The 17,329-nt window shown below is 34.5% G+C and overlaps 1 protein-coding gene across 7 annotated transcripts in view; it reads left to right on the plus strand.

Annotated features, from left to right (window-relative positions):
• The window catches only part of LOC129122356 (sodium channel protein type 2 subunit alpha-like), a 66,245-nt gene that overhangs the window by 8,158 nt on the left and 40,758 nt on the right, over positions 1-17,329 (plus strand). For 2 of the 7 annotated variants that reach the window (XM_077181478.1, XM_077181481.1), the window contains exons 2-11: positions 662-924; positions 6,856-7,172; positions 10,681-10,798; positions 11,671-11,761; positions 13,355-13,483; positions 14,178-14,269; positions 15,115-15,387; positions 15,691-15,754; positions 16,624-16,765; positions 16,896-17,102. In XM_077181478.1, coding sequence (XP_077037593.1) covers positions 6,906-7,172; positions 10,681-10,798; positions 11,671-11,761; positions 13,355-13,483; positions 14,178-14,269; positions 15,115-15,387; positions 15,691-15,754; positions 16,624-16,765; positions 16,896-17,102 — 1,383 coding nt within the window. In that variant the 5' untranslated portion in view covers positions 662-924; positions 6,856-6,905. Of the gene's footprint in view, positions 1-661; positions 925-1,387; positions 1,412-5,907; positions 6,077-6,855; positions 7,173-10,680; positions 10,799-11,670; positions 11,762-13,354; positions 13,484-13,989; positions 14,082-14,177; positions 14,270-15,114; positions 15,388-15,690; positions 15,755-16,623; positions 16,766-16,895; positions 17,103-17,329 lie in introns of those variants that run through there. The other 5 variants (XM_077181475.1, XM_077181480.1, XM_077181479.1 and 2 more) reach the window with 4 other exon arrangements.

Here is a 17,329-nt window from a genome sequence, read left to right on the forward strand (position 1 = left end):
TATCTAGATGACATATCTAAATGACAATAAATGTCTTAAAGACAGCTCATCTGAATCTTAATGGCTGAAGATGAATATGTGTAAGATGTAAGTAGACACTTTAATGAACTGGATACCCAGATTATTAAAGACTGAAGAACACATGGCCAACCTTTGGTCAGCTCTTGTAATGATGCAAATAATTTATACTGAAGAACCTGAAGATACTGTGTTTTTCTGGTATTATATTACTTAGCAGGGAAGAAAAATTTTGTTGCACAAAGAAAAGCATTCGTACCAACGATCTCTATAATAGATAACTTGAAGAAGTACCCATATGTTCATGCAAATATAGAATTAATTAACTTCCATGCTTGCTTAAAGACAGTAAATCCATTGGGAGTAATGATACACTGTTCAGTTCCCAAAATGACAGGTGAGAACACTCCTGTTGGTCTGGGAACTACCGTCTACCATGTCTTACCCCATGTCTACCAAAAACTGTTCTAGTGATGCAGTAATTCCAACAAGGCCCATTTTTCCCTTTTACTGAAAGCATGCAGGTAAAAGATGAGGTGGAGTCTTTGAAATGCGCACTTAAAGAATATTCTTAAAGTACTTTTGTTCTGTATTAGGTTTTGTGACATAACTAATTTTCAATCCTGTTTTTCTTACTTCTCAGTGCTCTTAGGCTGGAAAAATATGTATATGTGAATATGTAGACTTACTCTTGTCTACTGTAATTAATTCTTGAGAAGCTTTCGACACAGGAACAAAGAATGAGAAAGTCTTGAAGGAACTGCAGTCTTGAAGACACTTCAGGTCCCAAGGAGAAGCCTTCCTTGCCAATTCATTTTCTGGCAGAAATGCAGCCTTTTTCTTTTCACATTAGCAAAACATGCAGAGGTTAAATTCTGAGATTTGGCATTTCTTAGAAAAATAAAGGTAAGATTGTCTTTTCTTCTCTGCCAGAAATAATGTTTCACTGCCAAAAATGGCTAGTTGATATTCTGCTACATATCTTCACTAAAATACCAGTGGGAAAATGAAATTAACACCTTTATGAGGTTCAGCTATAGAAATTTGTGTTAAATATATTGTATCTATTTTTCGTTAGAATTTAAGGATCTCTGATGCTGGAAGGTATTTGCAAAATGTGGATTAGAGTAAAGTATTCCATTTAGACTGATGGACGAAGACCCTTCCTCTTCCTCTTTAATTGCATATGGTTTTCAATTGTCCTTCTTCAGGTTTCTCCAATACTTCAAGTATTGACACTTGATCTCTTTTCACACATTCTCGGAGGCAACTCATGATGTTAAAGAAAATACAAGGCAGGCTTACATTTAAAAAATTCCTAGAGGTTTCGGTCAACTTTATCTATAAGATAAATGGGTCAGATATTTTATTTTGGGAGTTCTACAACTTGCAGGTAGGTATCTAAAGGAATTCAGATTTATTCCTTTACATAATCTATCAATTTTTGATTATTAAGAACTAAGATAAGAAGTAAGAACTAATTAATTCAAAAGCAAATGTTGGAGAGAGGTTGCAGGAAGTGTTTTCTTTGGCTGAGGGTGGGGTTCTTAAGGTTTAGTTAATGTACTTTCACACCTAATTTCAAGTCATTACTGAGAACATGAAATAAGATTGCATGTAGTACCCCTGAAGCAATTGAAGCTTTTACTACATATACTATTCTTTGCCAGGTTTCCACCTATTTTAAATCACCCCATTCTAAATTATTTTAAAGCAAGTTTTTTTTAAGGAATATTAATTGATTTCATATTCTCATAACAAGTATTTTTTGTCTTCTGGTATTTATTAATTTTATTAATAAACACCTAGCATAGATTTAATTATTTTTAATTTTTATTTTGAATAGTTATGTAACACTAATGCCTATAGGCTACTGAGGCTGACTGCAAAATTACAGACAAAAATACAAAATACAAATACAGTCATTGCCACAGATAAATTATAATCTAAAAATTTACACAATGGATCAATAATAAATGTTGAACTTAATGGAAAAAAGGAAAACAAATCCTATGTATTCATCAGGGAGGACCTATAAAAACAAATTGTCAAAGTTTTAATTACTAGATTAGAGTTTAAAGAGGCAGGTTCTGACCAGGTGCTAAGTTCTGAAGCTGTTTTCACCTTTGAGGAAATCACTCCTTTCCTTGAAATACCTATTTTTATGAAGCCAACTTTCATGTATTCCTTGCCTTAGGACCCACGGCTAATTTTAACTGAATGTCTCTTCAGATATCTCAAAGAAATCTGCATTGCATTGCATTTACCACTGTGAAATACAGCAGTGACATTTTGAGTCTCTTTTGATCTTTTTTGTCATTCCATTTTTTACTAGAATATTTTAAAGCAGTAAAAAATAGGGTAAATATGCCAAGATAAATGGTAAACAATGGTAAATGTCAATTATGAAATGATAATGATCTGTAACTTAAAAAAGTATTTCAGACCACATTTTTCTTCATGAAATTATTCTCTGTATACAAAAGCCATGAAAAATTTCAATAAAAATATTTAATTTTAGTTCTTCTCACAAGAAACTAATATTTACCTATCCTTTTCTTTCTTGAACAAACTGAAGGCAGCATTTCCTGATTTGGAATTTGATCAGAGAACAGTAATTTAACTGTAATTTACCTTCACTTCCAGAAAAATCAATACCTGAATTTTGTAAAGCAACGTCCCAAACACTATGAGAGGGAGCTAAGATGACTCATTTTTTCAGACTGTCCCAGCATATGCTCTCTTGTATCTCTTTCCTCCTTGGGAGAGTAGGAGCTTGACTTGAGGTATTTTTCTGGTATCAGCACATAAGAGCTCCACTTTTAATTTCTAAACAGCAGAAAGCAATCTCTAGCTGATGCTAGAGGTGGTGCCAATAGCCCTGCTGTTTCTGTCTGTCCCACTCTGGGAGACCCACCCTTTGATTTGGACTAATAGCTTTGCTTCCATTGAGACAGCTGCCCTTATTAACACTAGTGATTTAGAGAAAAGTTTTTAATCCAGGCTTTAGCATCTGAGAGGTTGTTGCAAGGCTTGGCACAGGGGAAGATACTAGTTCCAAATTACAGTTTCTCAAATAAAAGATTAGCATAAGAAAATTAGGATAGCTGGTCATTTTACAGATTCCATTTGCTATTCATGCACTTGCTCCAAGCCTAATCAACTGTTACAGTTTTTATAGAATGAAAATCTCAGTAGTCAGCTTTTTCAAGGATTTAGCAGGCAGTACTTTAAAGGGAAAAAACCCCAGCAAGATTTGCTATTTCTCCACCTTGAAAACCTTGAAGGGTGTATGTGCAGTTTCATGCAAAATGCAGATAACCTGTTAGATAACCTGAAGATTTGAATAAACAATCATGGTATCTACCTGGTACTTCTACTGGTACTTTCACTTTTACCATTTGCCCTATTTAAGAGATCATAAAAATAGATACCTTCAGGCCACTTCTTCTGGCTTTTTCAGAGATACAGAAAAATTAATTTGACATTGTTAGCAAAGATATTTTACTTACTTTCTGACTCATCTTCTGTAAATGAAGAGAAGATTACTATATTAAAAATAAAATTTAACAAGTTATCTGTGAATATATATTACATGTCCACAGATAACTAGTTGTTATATATATGTGGACATATATATATGTCCACAATATAACTAGCTGAAATATGTATAAAATTAAGAACATATATGTACTGTTTATTGCTCCATCTTATTATTTAAAGGTAGGGGCTGAAGGAAGACTGGAGAAGGACTTACAGAATGCAATGCTCAATTACAACTAAATTGCAAAAGCGTGTCTTTAATAAAGGGGAACTTCATTTTTCTAATGAAATGTATTAAATTATAGAGCATTACATATATGATATATAAACCAGAATTGCATTTCAAAGACTTGAAACTCTCTTTGCTGATCAGCAGAAGGTACTGAGGGGCCTGGACCACATGTAGTTTTGAGACTCTTTCTCTAAAAATTGTTTTTTTAATGACAGTTTTTCTGAATTATTAGATATACAGAATATCTGAATTCTGCCTAATATAATTCATGTCTTGGCAGTTTATTTACCAGATAACAAGCAATTTTAAAACTACTGAAGGAAGGAGAGGGAAGCTATCACTAAAAAATGAGCAGTTTATGAATCAAGGATTGCAAAGAGCTTCTTTAGGGCTCAGTACAGGCAACAGCACAACTTCTGTTTAATTGTTCTATTAAATTAAAGCATGTAAAGAAACTGTAATCAGATACATATTTCTGTGTTGTTCTGTTAAGCTTTGTAACTTAAATTAAAATGCTTGGGGCATATTTAGTATAGGAAAAACCTTCTTGTGTAATAGCAGCAGCAAAGAAAAGATATAATTGCACTAGACAGTAGTGGAGGCAGGTCTCAAGTAATGTTTTTAACTCGTCAGGAAAACTTTTTTTTAGGGTATGTTTTTTTCCCTGAAAAATACAGTGAATCCCTAAGTCTGCCAATACTTTCCCCAGTCAGTCATTGGCTCCTTTGTGGATTTCTAGAAATACAAATGCATATCCTTTAAGTGAGGACAATGCATTTTGTTACAGTATTCATAGCTGTAACTATTAATGGTGGAAAAGTAAACAAATGCATTGCGTTATAAAGACAAGAAATACACACTGATTACTTGATTTGGATGCATCTTTTGAGACCAGTTTCATAGAAAAAGCACCTAGAGTGACAAGTTGAATCACAGACCTGTAAAATGGGGAATAAATAAATGAATTATTCAGAAAGACCAAGGAGAAACCTCAGGCATCTTCATAGTTCATTAATCCTGCATGAGCAAAAGTAGTAATCGAAGGACTGTATCCAGAAAATGAGTGTGCTTTTAATTGTAAAAAGAAGGGACAATTTTGAGTTTAGGATCCTTTTAATTGGGAGTTACAGTAATTTAAAAAAGGGATTAGCAAAGTCATCCATCTTGTACAAAGAAAAAAATAGTAGTGGAAATTTCATCATCGAAACCTATGATAAGGTTGCATGCTGGAGACTCTGGCTGATGTTATAATTTACTTTTTCCTTTTATATTGCGTCTGTATGGCCACTCCAAGGTGTCTTTCATTCTGCACATTACATTAACTCATAGTTCTCCAGATATTCCTTTAGAGAAATTTTCTTCTTTGTGTCTAGAGTACAGAGTATTTTAATTCTGAATTTATGGTCAGATATCTTGGTTCTGGTCTTGTATTACTTATCTGCTTGGTGCTATAATCTACTGACTGAATTATTTTAGTGACCTCAGTGCTGATCATACACACTGATGGATGCTGTGTTGTGAACTCACTCTGGAGATTTAGACTTGAGGTGGCATAGGAACATGAGTCCTTACCAATCATTGGATTGGTAATTCAGATTTAGGAGTATGCTCTTTTATTTCTCTCCTCTAGTTTCTTACTCTGGGTTTTTTAAGCACTTTTAACATCCCCTTCAGCCTTCACATATCTTATTTCATAAGATCATTACCATAGCACTTTGTGTATCTCTGTGTGTGTGGATTTCTACAAACTGCTTCAGACAGGCAAGAAGCTTTAGGAGAAGGACTATTGAATGAGTGCAAATGAGCAGAATATTATAATTCAAATTTAGATGTGGCACCTCCAGGATACATACGTTGCACATCCATGAAGTAATGCAGCAAAGGCTACATGGCTTCATGTAACAGAAAACATAATTAAAGCTCATTAATTAAGTATTGAAACTCACTTTTAAAATTAGTTCTCATAACTAACATTTTTGCAACAGTATGCTGTAAACTATTTCAAAGTAGACACCAAGTAAGGCTTTAATTTATTCCCTGGTGGCAGGACTCTTTAACCATATCTGCCTTCATTTTGCCATTCTCTCCCTCCAGCTATTCAAACCTCTCAACTATGCTGTACAGCACATCACTTTAAATAACTGATCCTGCTGCAGAAGGACTTGGAAGAGCGAAAAATAACACTGCTTTCATTTGATGCACTGCAGGACTTCATAAAGAGACCTGCTGTACAGTAGAGAGTTCAATGCAGAGAGCAGGAAAAAACAGCATCATCCACCACTGGTACTAAAGCCATTCACAGTGAACCAGTCTTTTGTTTCAGATGAGTTTCAGTCTGAAATAGTACTATGACACTTGCCTTGCAAAGAATCAGAAGCAGCGTCTCTTCCCATATAGCCTTAATTATACATGCTGTTTACTTTTACTTAAAAGGCCTGTGGTTTTGATTCACAGCTAACAGTCAATAAATGCAACCTAAGCTGCTCTGGGATCTAATATTAGCCTTCACCACAGTTAAGTGTCAGTAAGAAAGAATTATGCTTGTTCCTCCCATAATTCAGTTCCTGTCATTTAAACAGTTGTGCAAACCAGTTGTGCAAAATCTTTTAGTTTAATGAAAGTATTGATGTTTGTAAAGTTGTATAACTGATGCTTGAAAAAATATGGAGAGATAAAATTTATTAAGTTGTAGAATGTCGGTTTACAATTTTCAGCAGTATCTCACAGAATATGCTTTAATACTTGCATTTAAAAAAATAAGCTGTACTGTTAAAACACTTTTATCAGCAATTTTCTCTAAGTGGGAGTGTCCAAGGACACAGGCAAAGCAGTATCTGTGGGCAGAAAAAGAAATGTCTTTTTCTGGATCAGCAGGAAAAAGCTGAAAAATAATTTATTAAATATCAAAACAAATTCTGAGCATTTGCTTTTAACTGCCATTCAGCCTTGAAATATGCTGCTTCTATTTCTATTTAAGCCTGGAAAGAGTTTCTGACCAAATGTTGGGGTTTTTCGTATTGGTACAATCTAGCTTGCCTAAATTATTTAATTTTCTTTTATAGGTCATTCTTATGCAAGAAGCTAAAAGTAATTAAATTTGCAGGATGAAAACATGGCACAGGCACTGCTGGTACCACCTGGACCTGAAAGCTTCCGCTATTTTACTAGAGATTCTCTCGCAGCTATTGAAAAGCGTTCTGCAGAAGAAAAAGCTAAAAAGCCCAAGCAAGAACATACAGATGGTGATGATGAAAATGGTCCAAAACCAAACAGTGACTTGGAGGCAGGAAAGACACTGCCATTTATTTATGGTGACATACCTCCAGGAATGGTGTCTGAACCTTTGGAAGACCTGGACCCATATTATATCAATAAAAAAGTGAGTGAATTAAGTTTTGCACAAAATAGAATATAACTTTATACACTAGAAAAGCTTAATCACAAAATATGATGGTTAGAACTATCAATCTGCTAAATATCCAGAACCATCCTTTTATTTAACAGAACTGATTTATGCTCTTCCATATTGTGACTGCTTAAATTCTCTTGAGTTACTTGCTATTTACTTCATTGTAAGGAAGATGTGTCTTCCTTGATCTTGCCTGAACTTGAGCACAGAATGAATTTGTTTTATTACAATGCAATAGTAAGACTGGATATGACAAAAGAGATGTTCTAAGCTTGGTTTTGCAATGGAAATAGTTGTAGATAACAAGATAGCATCCGCTCAAGTTAGTGAAATAGAGGACTGTAACCATATTGTTTGTTTCTGTATAGCTATAGAACATATGCAAACATACATATGAAATATTTTTATCTCTATACATGTAGCATATAGAGATTCTGTAAATGTTGGCTCATATGAAACTACCACAATGCAAACTATTGCTTGAGGTGCTTGGGTTTTCTATGATAGATCTCTACTGCAGAGCTGTCAATTAGAAGTCTCCAGAAGACCATGGAAAAGTTCGTTTTTGAGGAATGAATTGAAAAAAAGACATTTTTGGTGTTCTGAAGAGTTTTCATACAGAAAGACCAGAGCAAAGAGTTATGAAATTAAAGCAATGTGTCTAAGTTACATGTGTGAATGCAACATATGCAAACTCCTAATAGAGGTGCATTTTCCCTTCCAATTTGCACAGACATACACAATCTTCCTTTTCACATGATCCCCAAATCAGGGACTCAGAGATAGAAAAGGTAGTTCAAACAGATCCATTCAAGTAAAAAGTTTGACTTTTTACAAGTCAGGATCTGCAGCAGAGTGTATGGGCTTTGGTCTTGTAGCAATGATGCTTACAATTGGAAGCGGACAGGTGTTATTTGAGTTAAGAGAAAGACAAGGGAAAAACAAGTATATTTCCACAGCTGGGATTAGTTGTAGTCTGTTTTAAAATCCTCCAGGGTCTGAAATAGTCCAACCTGGGAACAAGTAAAAGTACCTTAGGTCCTGCATTGATTAGAGAAAGTACGGGTGGCAGTTAAAGCCAGTTTTCCTCTATGCTCTTGTTTATTTCTGTGTGCTCCTTTAGCAGGATCAAGAGGTTCTCTCAGTTTCTGATAGACTGCAAAGTGTTGTGGGTGAGGAGAGTGAAGGAAGATGAGCATCCCTAAATTAAAAAATGCAGGTGTTTTATGGAGAAGTACTTGGGACTATCTTTTCCCTCTCTGAAACAGAAAGAACTGGACACAGTTGCTCTCTTGATGGCTTGAAGCTTTCCACGCTGTCATCAAGATAAGAAATTTGATCTTGAGCCACTATAAAAAAATCAAGGCATAAAATACTTTAAACTCCAAGGAAACATTTTTTTTGCTAGAAAAAATGATGCAAATAATACTGCCACTTTTGTGGCTAAATTTGTGGTTGCCTTTGGTTTGTAAAACAGGTTTAAAAATTATGGCCTCATTAATGGGAACAGAAAATAAAGCAGAATCTATATGTAACTGCAAAACCTAACAGTTGCCAAAGTTAAATAAACAATGCTGTAGATAATACAAGTAAATACATTATTAAGTAAATGTAAAGAAATTAAAGTTCAAAGAAGTAGCATTGCCAAGGGTTATTTAAATTTATATGGTTTGGGTTATGACAACAGTTCCATGGAAATTCTTACAATATAATGTCAGTACGAAACCCTTTTGTCGACTACCTGCAAAACTTCAGGAATAAAGTTGCATAAGTAAGATCAGGGATAAAGTTGTCTGAACAAGTGAAGTTTCAGGAAGCCTGAGAAGTTCTGAAGTATAGTTTCTAACCTCCATTGATCAGAAAAAGTAGTCAGATTTTTTTAGAACAAAAGTGTAAAAGCTCACACTAATGATGGATTTCTTAGTATCCGAGAACAATTAGTAAACTGTAGGATCTTTAGTCACAGGTGTGTGACACCTGTGTTTATATTACCTAGCAGTATAATTATGCTCAACAGAAAACAAATGGACATTTTAAATCATGGTCTGGAATTATCCCTGGAGTCATCCCTCCTCTGGTATATAGTAGAAACTACCCTTAATCATTGACTTGTCAGTGCAGAGGAAATCATATGTGAATTTAGTCTGTCTTCAGGCTCAGCTGCAGCAGTGACCTTGGGACAGGCAACATCTTTCTAGCATTTCCAGCTGGGTGAAGGACTCTAGGGCAGGGAGAAATGCCAAGGAGTGTGTGTCCCTTCTCTGCCACCCTCAGTGTTAGCTTGAGGTTTTTCTGTGAGCAGGCACCAGCAACACTCCTTTACCTATTTTCTTTCCTGCCGTGGAGTGGTTTACTTTCCTTCCCTGAGATTACTGTCCAAGCAGGCAGTAAAGGCCACAGAGAGGGCAGAATTTTTCTGATCACAGCCAAGTTTTTACAGAGAATGGAAATCAACATGGAGAACAGTGATACTTTATAGCTCTGCTGAGAGTGTAACAAAGACTCTATTATGTTAACACAAAGTAGAGCCATTACCATCGACGAAGAGCAAAAGGAATGAAGAATAGTTATGTCCTGAAGAAATTTCAAGCAGAACCAAAGATGCAAGTAAACCTCATTCATAGACAAATACACTTAGGCAACGACTGCCCACAGAAACAGAATAAACTGAACACAAATGATAGGTTTATTCGACCAAGTTTTAAAAGATAATCACTAGTTAAATTTTCTGCTCACATATAGGGAAAGTAAGAGCACATTGTTAACAAGAAAACCAGATTTTTTATTTTTTTTTTTAATTTTGTTGTCATAGGATGCCAAACCCTGGCATCTGTCTCACACTGCTCAGAACTATGTTAGCTGGCAATATATTAATAATTTTAAATTTTTCACATATATATATTTTAGAAGATGCATATATAATTGATATTGGTAGTATTTAAAATAGAAAATGAAACCAAATTTTTAAATTGTGAATGATTTGTAATGACAATTTCTCCTTATCACTATACATATGTGTATATATAATTCTGTCAAGTATTTGTTCCAAGTACAAACTGGCATTGTCCTTTTGCTATTTTAATTTTGTTTGTGTTTGCTCACAAGGTGGAATACATTTGATAAATTTGAATCACTGTAATCAAAGATTTCATAAGAAATAAAATTGAAATATTTTAGTGGCAAAATCCTGCATTTTGCTTTTATTGATAAAGTGGTATTGTTTTTTGTAATTTCCACAAATTTTAATTATATCATAATTTAGTTCACATGCTGGAAAATTTTGCAAATTTGAGAATTGGCTGTGGAAGATTTACTCCATTGCATTAATAGAAATAAGTTATTTTTATACCACAGGTAGACATTAGAATGGAACTTGTACCTCTCAGGTGGTAAATGGAAATTTTTAGTAGGAGGTAAAGATATATATGTAGTCAACACTGTATTTTAATTTTTGTATTTCTTTTTTTTTTTTTTGCAGACTTTCATAGTATTGAATAAAGGAAAAGCAATTTTCCGATTCAGTGCCACGTCTGCCTTGTATATTTTAACTCCTTTTAATCCCATCAGAAAAATTGCTATCAAGATTTTGGTACATTCATATCCTTTTTTCTAAATGTTGATTTAAGTGTTGCTATTTAAAAATACTTAATGACTGAAATAATACTTTTCATGTGGATGTACAAATTGTGTCCATGGGAGTGAACTATTCTAAAAAAATATATGTTGCTCACATTTAAAAAAGGAGCAATATCACATGTGAATTGCAGTATGATCTTCATCCCTGCTGAGAGAATTCTCTACTGAACCACCTAAATCTGTCAGAGTTTAAATATCAGGCTTTATGTCTAAAAGGAGACCTGATCCCATACTGAGCCCCGCAGCTAAGGCCACATTAGTAACAAACCATTGCACTTGAACATATCTAAGGTCACACTTTTAGCAAGACCAGTAGTACTATTCATGAACTAGACTCACTTAGCAAGGACAAAAGAGCATGGGTAAAGAGCAGCTTTTTCAGCATTGTGTTTTCAGCATTGGGATAGGTGTCCTATAAAGGATTTGGGACAAAGGAGAGTATTTTCAAATATACTTCAATAGCGTTCAAAGAAAAACTCAGGCCTAAACAACCAACCTCTGACTAAAGATCTTTTAGACTGATCCATCCAGCTGTATTAAATGAGTACACTTGGGTAGTCATTTCATGATTTACAGAGTTAAAGATATGTTCAAACTTCATTTAAAACCTGCTATAATTACAAAAGTATTGCATTTTTTTTATGGAAGCGCACTATATGCCAGATGACATACCATTTAAAATACATAAATTTATGTGCAAAGCTTTGGTTTTAGGCTTTAATTAGAGTGTGATGTTATTTGTACACATTTGTAAACACCTAATATTTTTAAGTTATTTCAGTGTTACAAAGCTGTCCTACTTTTTTGACTTATGTGCCTTAACTATAACCTACATTATTCAGCATGCTTATCATGTGCACTATTTTGACCAACTGCGTATTTATGACCATGAGTAACCCTCCAGACTGGACAAAGAATGTAGAGTAAGTTGAACATTTTTACTTCTTTATTTTTAGATCTTTGTTTTTGTGTGACTCCAAATAAGAAGCATTTATTAAAATGTGAATGCCAGAATGGACTTGTCCAGAGTCAGGAAGAATCAGATTCCATGAGATCATCAATATCTTTCCCGTTTCCTCCCGAACAACTTAAATGGTTTAAGAGTAACACCATGTTTGCTAAAATTATGCCTGAGGAATATCTGAACTTCTGCTGTGTAGTAAAAACAGGAGGTCTTGTCCTTGGATATTCTGAGCTGTAAATCAGACAGGGAGCTACAGATGTGCATGTAAAATTGTGCATGTAAAATTGTTGCCATACCTTGCTTGAGTATCCATGATCTCATCACAGCAGGACTTTTATTGCGCCCTACTGGTTTGACCTCATAAGTGCCTGCCACAACAAGGACACATAATCCACAAACTGCAAGAAACTCAAACTGCTGAGGAAGGGGCCATACCTATGAAAGAGTAACAAAGAGCTGACCTAAATAAGGAATATTTCTCTTTCTTGTTCATGGTTATAAATGCATATTTATTCTGTAACAAATACAGATACATGTTTTCCTCTGAAATACTGTAGAATCATAGAATGGTTTGGGTTGGAAGGGATCTTAGAGATCATACAGTTCCAAACCCCTGGCATGCAGGGACATCTTCCACTAGGTCATGTTCCTCAAAGCCCTTTATGTTTTTATTTGAAATAATACTACTCATGGAAAACCTGCTTCTAATCACTTGTTGCTTCTTTCATTCCCTCCTTTTCTCAAAAAGCCATTACTGGTTATTATTTATTTATTTCTCTGCACTAATGAACCTTGCACTGAACCCTGTTTAGAAACCACTGCCCTTAACCCATTCCCAGTCAACAGTGATGATGGCTTGTTAGAGTTGCAGAGAGTCTGAAAGGAGAGCTGTAGGGTCTGTAGGTAGAGCTCCTTTATTCTGGAGGTCCACAGAGATCCATGTGGGTCTCAGGAAGTGCCTGCATTATGCTGGTTATAACTGACTATTCTATGTTGTTAAGTTAATAGCTGTTCCTACACCAGGTAAGCTGGTAATCATGCTCCCCACATTTGAGAATAGCAGTCTGGGGATGCTTTCTTGTATTTGATGATTATTTATGAAATAAACATGTAATACAGGCATTAGTATAGTTATTATCCAGAATTGATTTTTACAAAACTCTCTGATTTAGACATAAAAAAATTCTTCAGTTTTTGTAACACTTAGACATCTACCTGATTTATGAATGCAAGCAAAGAGGCAACCCTCTGAGTGCCAAAGAATGTACATATAAATATCAAAGTCTGAAATGTTTCCATAAATACTAGAATCAGAAATTATTTGTAAGTACAAGAACTGGGATTAAACCAACCTTTTAGAAAATTAGTAGCATATGTATCATGTTCAAATTTCAACAAAGACTGAACAGCAACTACAATATTTAGGGCAAGTGAAGTTAATAATTTACTCCTTTCACTTTGAAATACTTTTTCTTCTGAGTAATCTTTGCTAAAGAATGGTACTGTCTGTAAGTATGCAAAAATCCATTATTCCTGCTCTGATGATTTTCAGGTACACTTTCACTGGAATTTATACTTTTGAATCACTTATCAAAATTCTTGCAAGGGGCTTCTGCTTAGAAGGTTTTACTTTTCTGCGAGATCCATGGAACTGGCTTGACTTCAGTGTCATTTTAATGGCGTAAGTGATTAAAGAACTTTTTAAGATTTTAGGGCATGAAATTAGTGGTAAATATTATTGTAATAAATGTATTTACTTAAATATATTTAATTTTTGCAACCTTTGAAGCTTAGACACTGTATAACACATTTTAGTATTCATAAATCAAAGTAAAATACTGCAGAAACTGAAATGGAGTGTCAGCCACTAGTGTAATTACTGCTGAGGGACACTAATTTCATGGCCTACATTTTTCTGCTCACCAGAAATGAAGCCATCCCTTTGACTTCATGTTACCGTCCCATTACAGCTAATTAGTTTAACTAGATGTTCAAATACAAATCAGCGAGTTTCACTCCAATGACATTTAAGCAAAATTGATCAAAACAATTATTAAAGTGAAATGTACTGAAGAGACAGGTAAATTTTGAAGTACGATTGCTAGTATTGCCACAGAGGTTTTGAAGACCCACATAATTAGTATAAGCTCTGCCTCAATTCTGAATAACTGTGATTTAATCCTACAGGTATGTAACAGAATTTGTAAACCTAGGCAATGTTTCAGCTCTTCGAACTTTCAGAGTATTGAGAGCTTTGAAAACTATTTCTGTAATTCCAGGTAAGAAGTAGTTGGTGTCAGGTGTTAGGCCCCTCGTATCTCCAACTGTTATTTGTGTGCTGTCATTGTGTTTGTGTGTGAACTCCCCTATTACAGATATGTGACAGAGTTTGTGGACCTGGGCAATGTCTCAGCGTTGAGAACATTCAGAGTTCTCCGAGCTTTGAAAACAATATCAGTCATTCCAGGTGAGAGCGAGGTTAAACACCGAGGCTGACTTTCGTTCCATTGAATTCACTTCCTGTGAGCATAAGTCTTGCTGTTTGCTGCTCATGTTGCCAAAAAAAAAAAAAAAAAAAAGAAATAAAAAGGCATGGATCATTAACCTGGTTTATGATTCTTTGCCTTTTCAGCATTAGCTTCTTTTATTTTGCAAAATCAGCCTTTGAGTTTAACAGAGTCTTGCATGAAACACAAAATATGAGGCCTATGGGTTATTTTGCTTTGTTTTTCTGCATTTTATTGTGACAAATTGTCTCTACATTACAAAAGCTTAGTGCTATGGTGTTCTTGGTTATGAAATTTTTCCTTTTTTTAACCACTTAAAATTGACATTAGTCTTAAAAATAAGCAATCAACAACAAAAGAAGATACCAAAAAGGAAAGAAATGATGCACAGGAAAATTTATCAAATGCAAACTATTTTTTCATTCAAAATTACCAGCAATTCTATCTCATGCTGCTTTGCACTGTCGTGAAGTCAAGTCTAGAACTAACTGGCAACTGAATTATTCGCAGTATATTCAATGTAGAGAAAAATTAGTAAATGCAATCAAATCTGTACCCAGAAAGCATGATTGATAAAGTTTCCTGCTTGAGATTATTATATATTCGATTTATTGGAATATATGTACATTACATATTCATAAAAAGGAATATTTTTCTTTCATTCATCTTCACAAGCTCTGAGGCTGCTCATGAAGCTTTACCTTTTTGAGAAATAAAAAATATTTAAGTGTCTGCATGGCCTCTTAATTATATGGGAAAGGCAAAGATACTCTTTGATAATTCTATGGACCTTTTCTCTTTGCAGGCCTGAAGACTATTGTAGGAGCCCTGATTCAGTCTGTGAAGAAGCTCTCAGATGTCATGATCCTGACTGTGTTTTGTCTGAGTGTATTTGCACTGATAGGGCTGCAGCTGTTCATGGGCAACCTGAGGAATAAATGCCTGCAGTGGCCTCCAGACAATTCTACTTTTGAGATAAACATTATTTCCTACTTTAACAGCACAATGAATGAAAACGGTACTTTTGTTAACCTGACAGTGAGCACGTTTAACTGGAAGGATTACATTGAGGATGAAAGTAAGAATATCTGATATAACTATTTTATATATTTGTGGCTAAAATATGTAATTCTTTGTGACCAAGTAAAGAACATTGAGGGGTTTATATTTCTGACTTATGTAGAACTGCTTACAGTTCTCTGATTTACAGAGATCAAATACATACAATAAAAAATACAACAACCAGGAAGGCTCCTAAAAAAGCTACAAAGGAATCAGTAGCTAGTTACTATGATTAAACACAATTTATTTTTATTTTACTTTGTATTGCTTTCAGGTTTATTTGATCTATTCATATATATTTTTAATGCTTTCTACACAGCTCATTTTTACATTTTGGAAGGACAAAGAGATGCCCTACTTTGTGGTAATAGCTCTGATGCAGGGTAAGACCCTTTCAAACTTTCTGTGTTATGCTCTGTAGGAAAAGAAGTAACATGAGATCTAGTTGCAACTCCATATTTAGCAGGGTTACAGAACTTATGGAGTTTTGCAGCTAAGTGAGAATTTCTTACTGGAGTCAAAATTTTTTACACTCTGGCTAAACAAAATAGCAATTAACGGACTTTTTTCTGCTTGATTGGAAAATGAAGTTGTTTTTATTGATAAGATCGGAATTTTTTAAAGTTTCCTTTGATGGTTTACTGATTGAAGAAAGTAGGAGGAAACAAAAATTAAAAGTGAGAAACAGAACATGGAAAATATAAAGAAAGCACAGCAGTGACTTCATAGTTCAAGATTGAATCTATTTTTCAAGCCTAACTCTTTCACTTCTGGCAAATTCTGCCATTTACATGTGCCAAATTATATGCCTAGAATTGTTAGCTGAACTTGGATGCCTGACTGGCAGCAGTGAAGAGGTTTACTAAAAATATATATATCAGCATTATGAGGGAAATCCCTAATACTACAATTGGATTTAGCTAATAATATTTTTTAATCTGTCTGTAACCTTAACAACATTTTAGCAATTATTTCTGCCAGGAAATAATTAATTTGGAATAAAGATTCTATTTGCAAAATGTAATTGAGGAGAATTTTAATATTAAGGTAATTTCAACCAGTGAGTGGATGAAAAGGATATTTTTCATTTACTATGCTATTAGTTAAATTCTTGGGAATTGTTTTTTTCTGAATTAATTGTAATTTATGTTTTTTCTGTTGAAAAATAATGCATAGTCTTCCAAAAGCTAATACCTATTTTCTAGAAGGGAATAAAAGTTTTGACAAGTCCTCATGTTTGATTTTCACATAGGCAATGCCCAGAAGGATATATATGTGTGAAAGCTGGCAGAAACCCCAATTATGGCTACACAAGTTTTGACACATTCAGCTGGGCTTTTTTGTCCCTGTTTCGGCTAATGACTCAGGACTTCTGGGAAAACCTCTATCAGCTGGTAAGAAATTATTATGACATAAATAGTAAATTGTTGGTGATGTCCAAAAGCACATAAATAGGCTTATTTTTGCATGAGCTGAAAAAGATAAGTTATGGGATAATATATAAATATGCTTTCTACTCCCTAGACACTGCGTGCTGCTGGGAAGACATACATGATATTTTTTGTTCTGGTGATTTTTCTGGGCTCTTTCTATCTGATAAACCTGATCCTGGCTGTGGTGGCCATGGCCTACGAAGAACAGAACCAAGCAACAATGGAAGAAGCAGAGCAGAAAGAGGCAGAATTTCAGCAAATGCTGGAACAACTGAAGAAGCAACAAGAAGAAGCTCAGGTAACAATGGAAATTGTACTTTCTGAACAACCTTGTTCCTAAGGCAAGGGAAAAAATCTTTTATGATTAAGAACATGAACAAATTGTGCCATGAATTTAAGAAAATAAAAGATCTTGCATGTTTACCATGCAAGTTATAAAAGTGGAAATAGCCAATGAAAACCAGGAACGAACCAAAGAGTAAAAAAAGCAAGCTGATGGTACAGAAAAGGATGTTACTTCATTCA

The sequence above is a fragment of the Agelaius phoeniceus genome, chromosome 7 (genome assembly GCF_051311805.1).
Source record: "Agelaius phoeniceus isolate bAgePho1 chromosome 7, bAgePho1.hap1, whole genome shotgun sequence".
NCBI lineage: Eukaryota > Metazoa > Chordata > Aves > Passeriformes > Icteridae > Agelaius > Agelaius phoeniceus.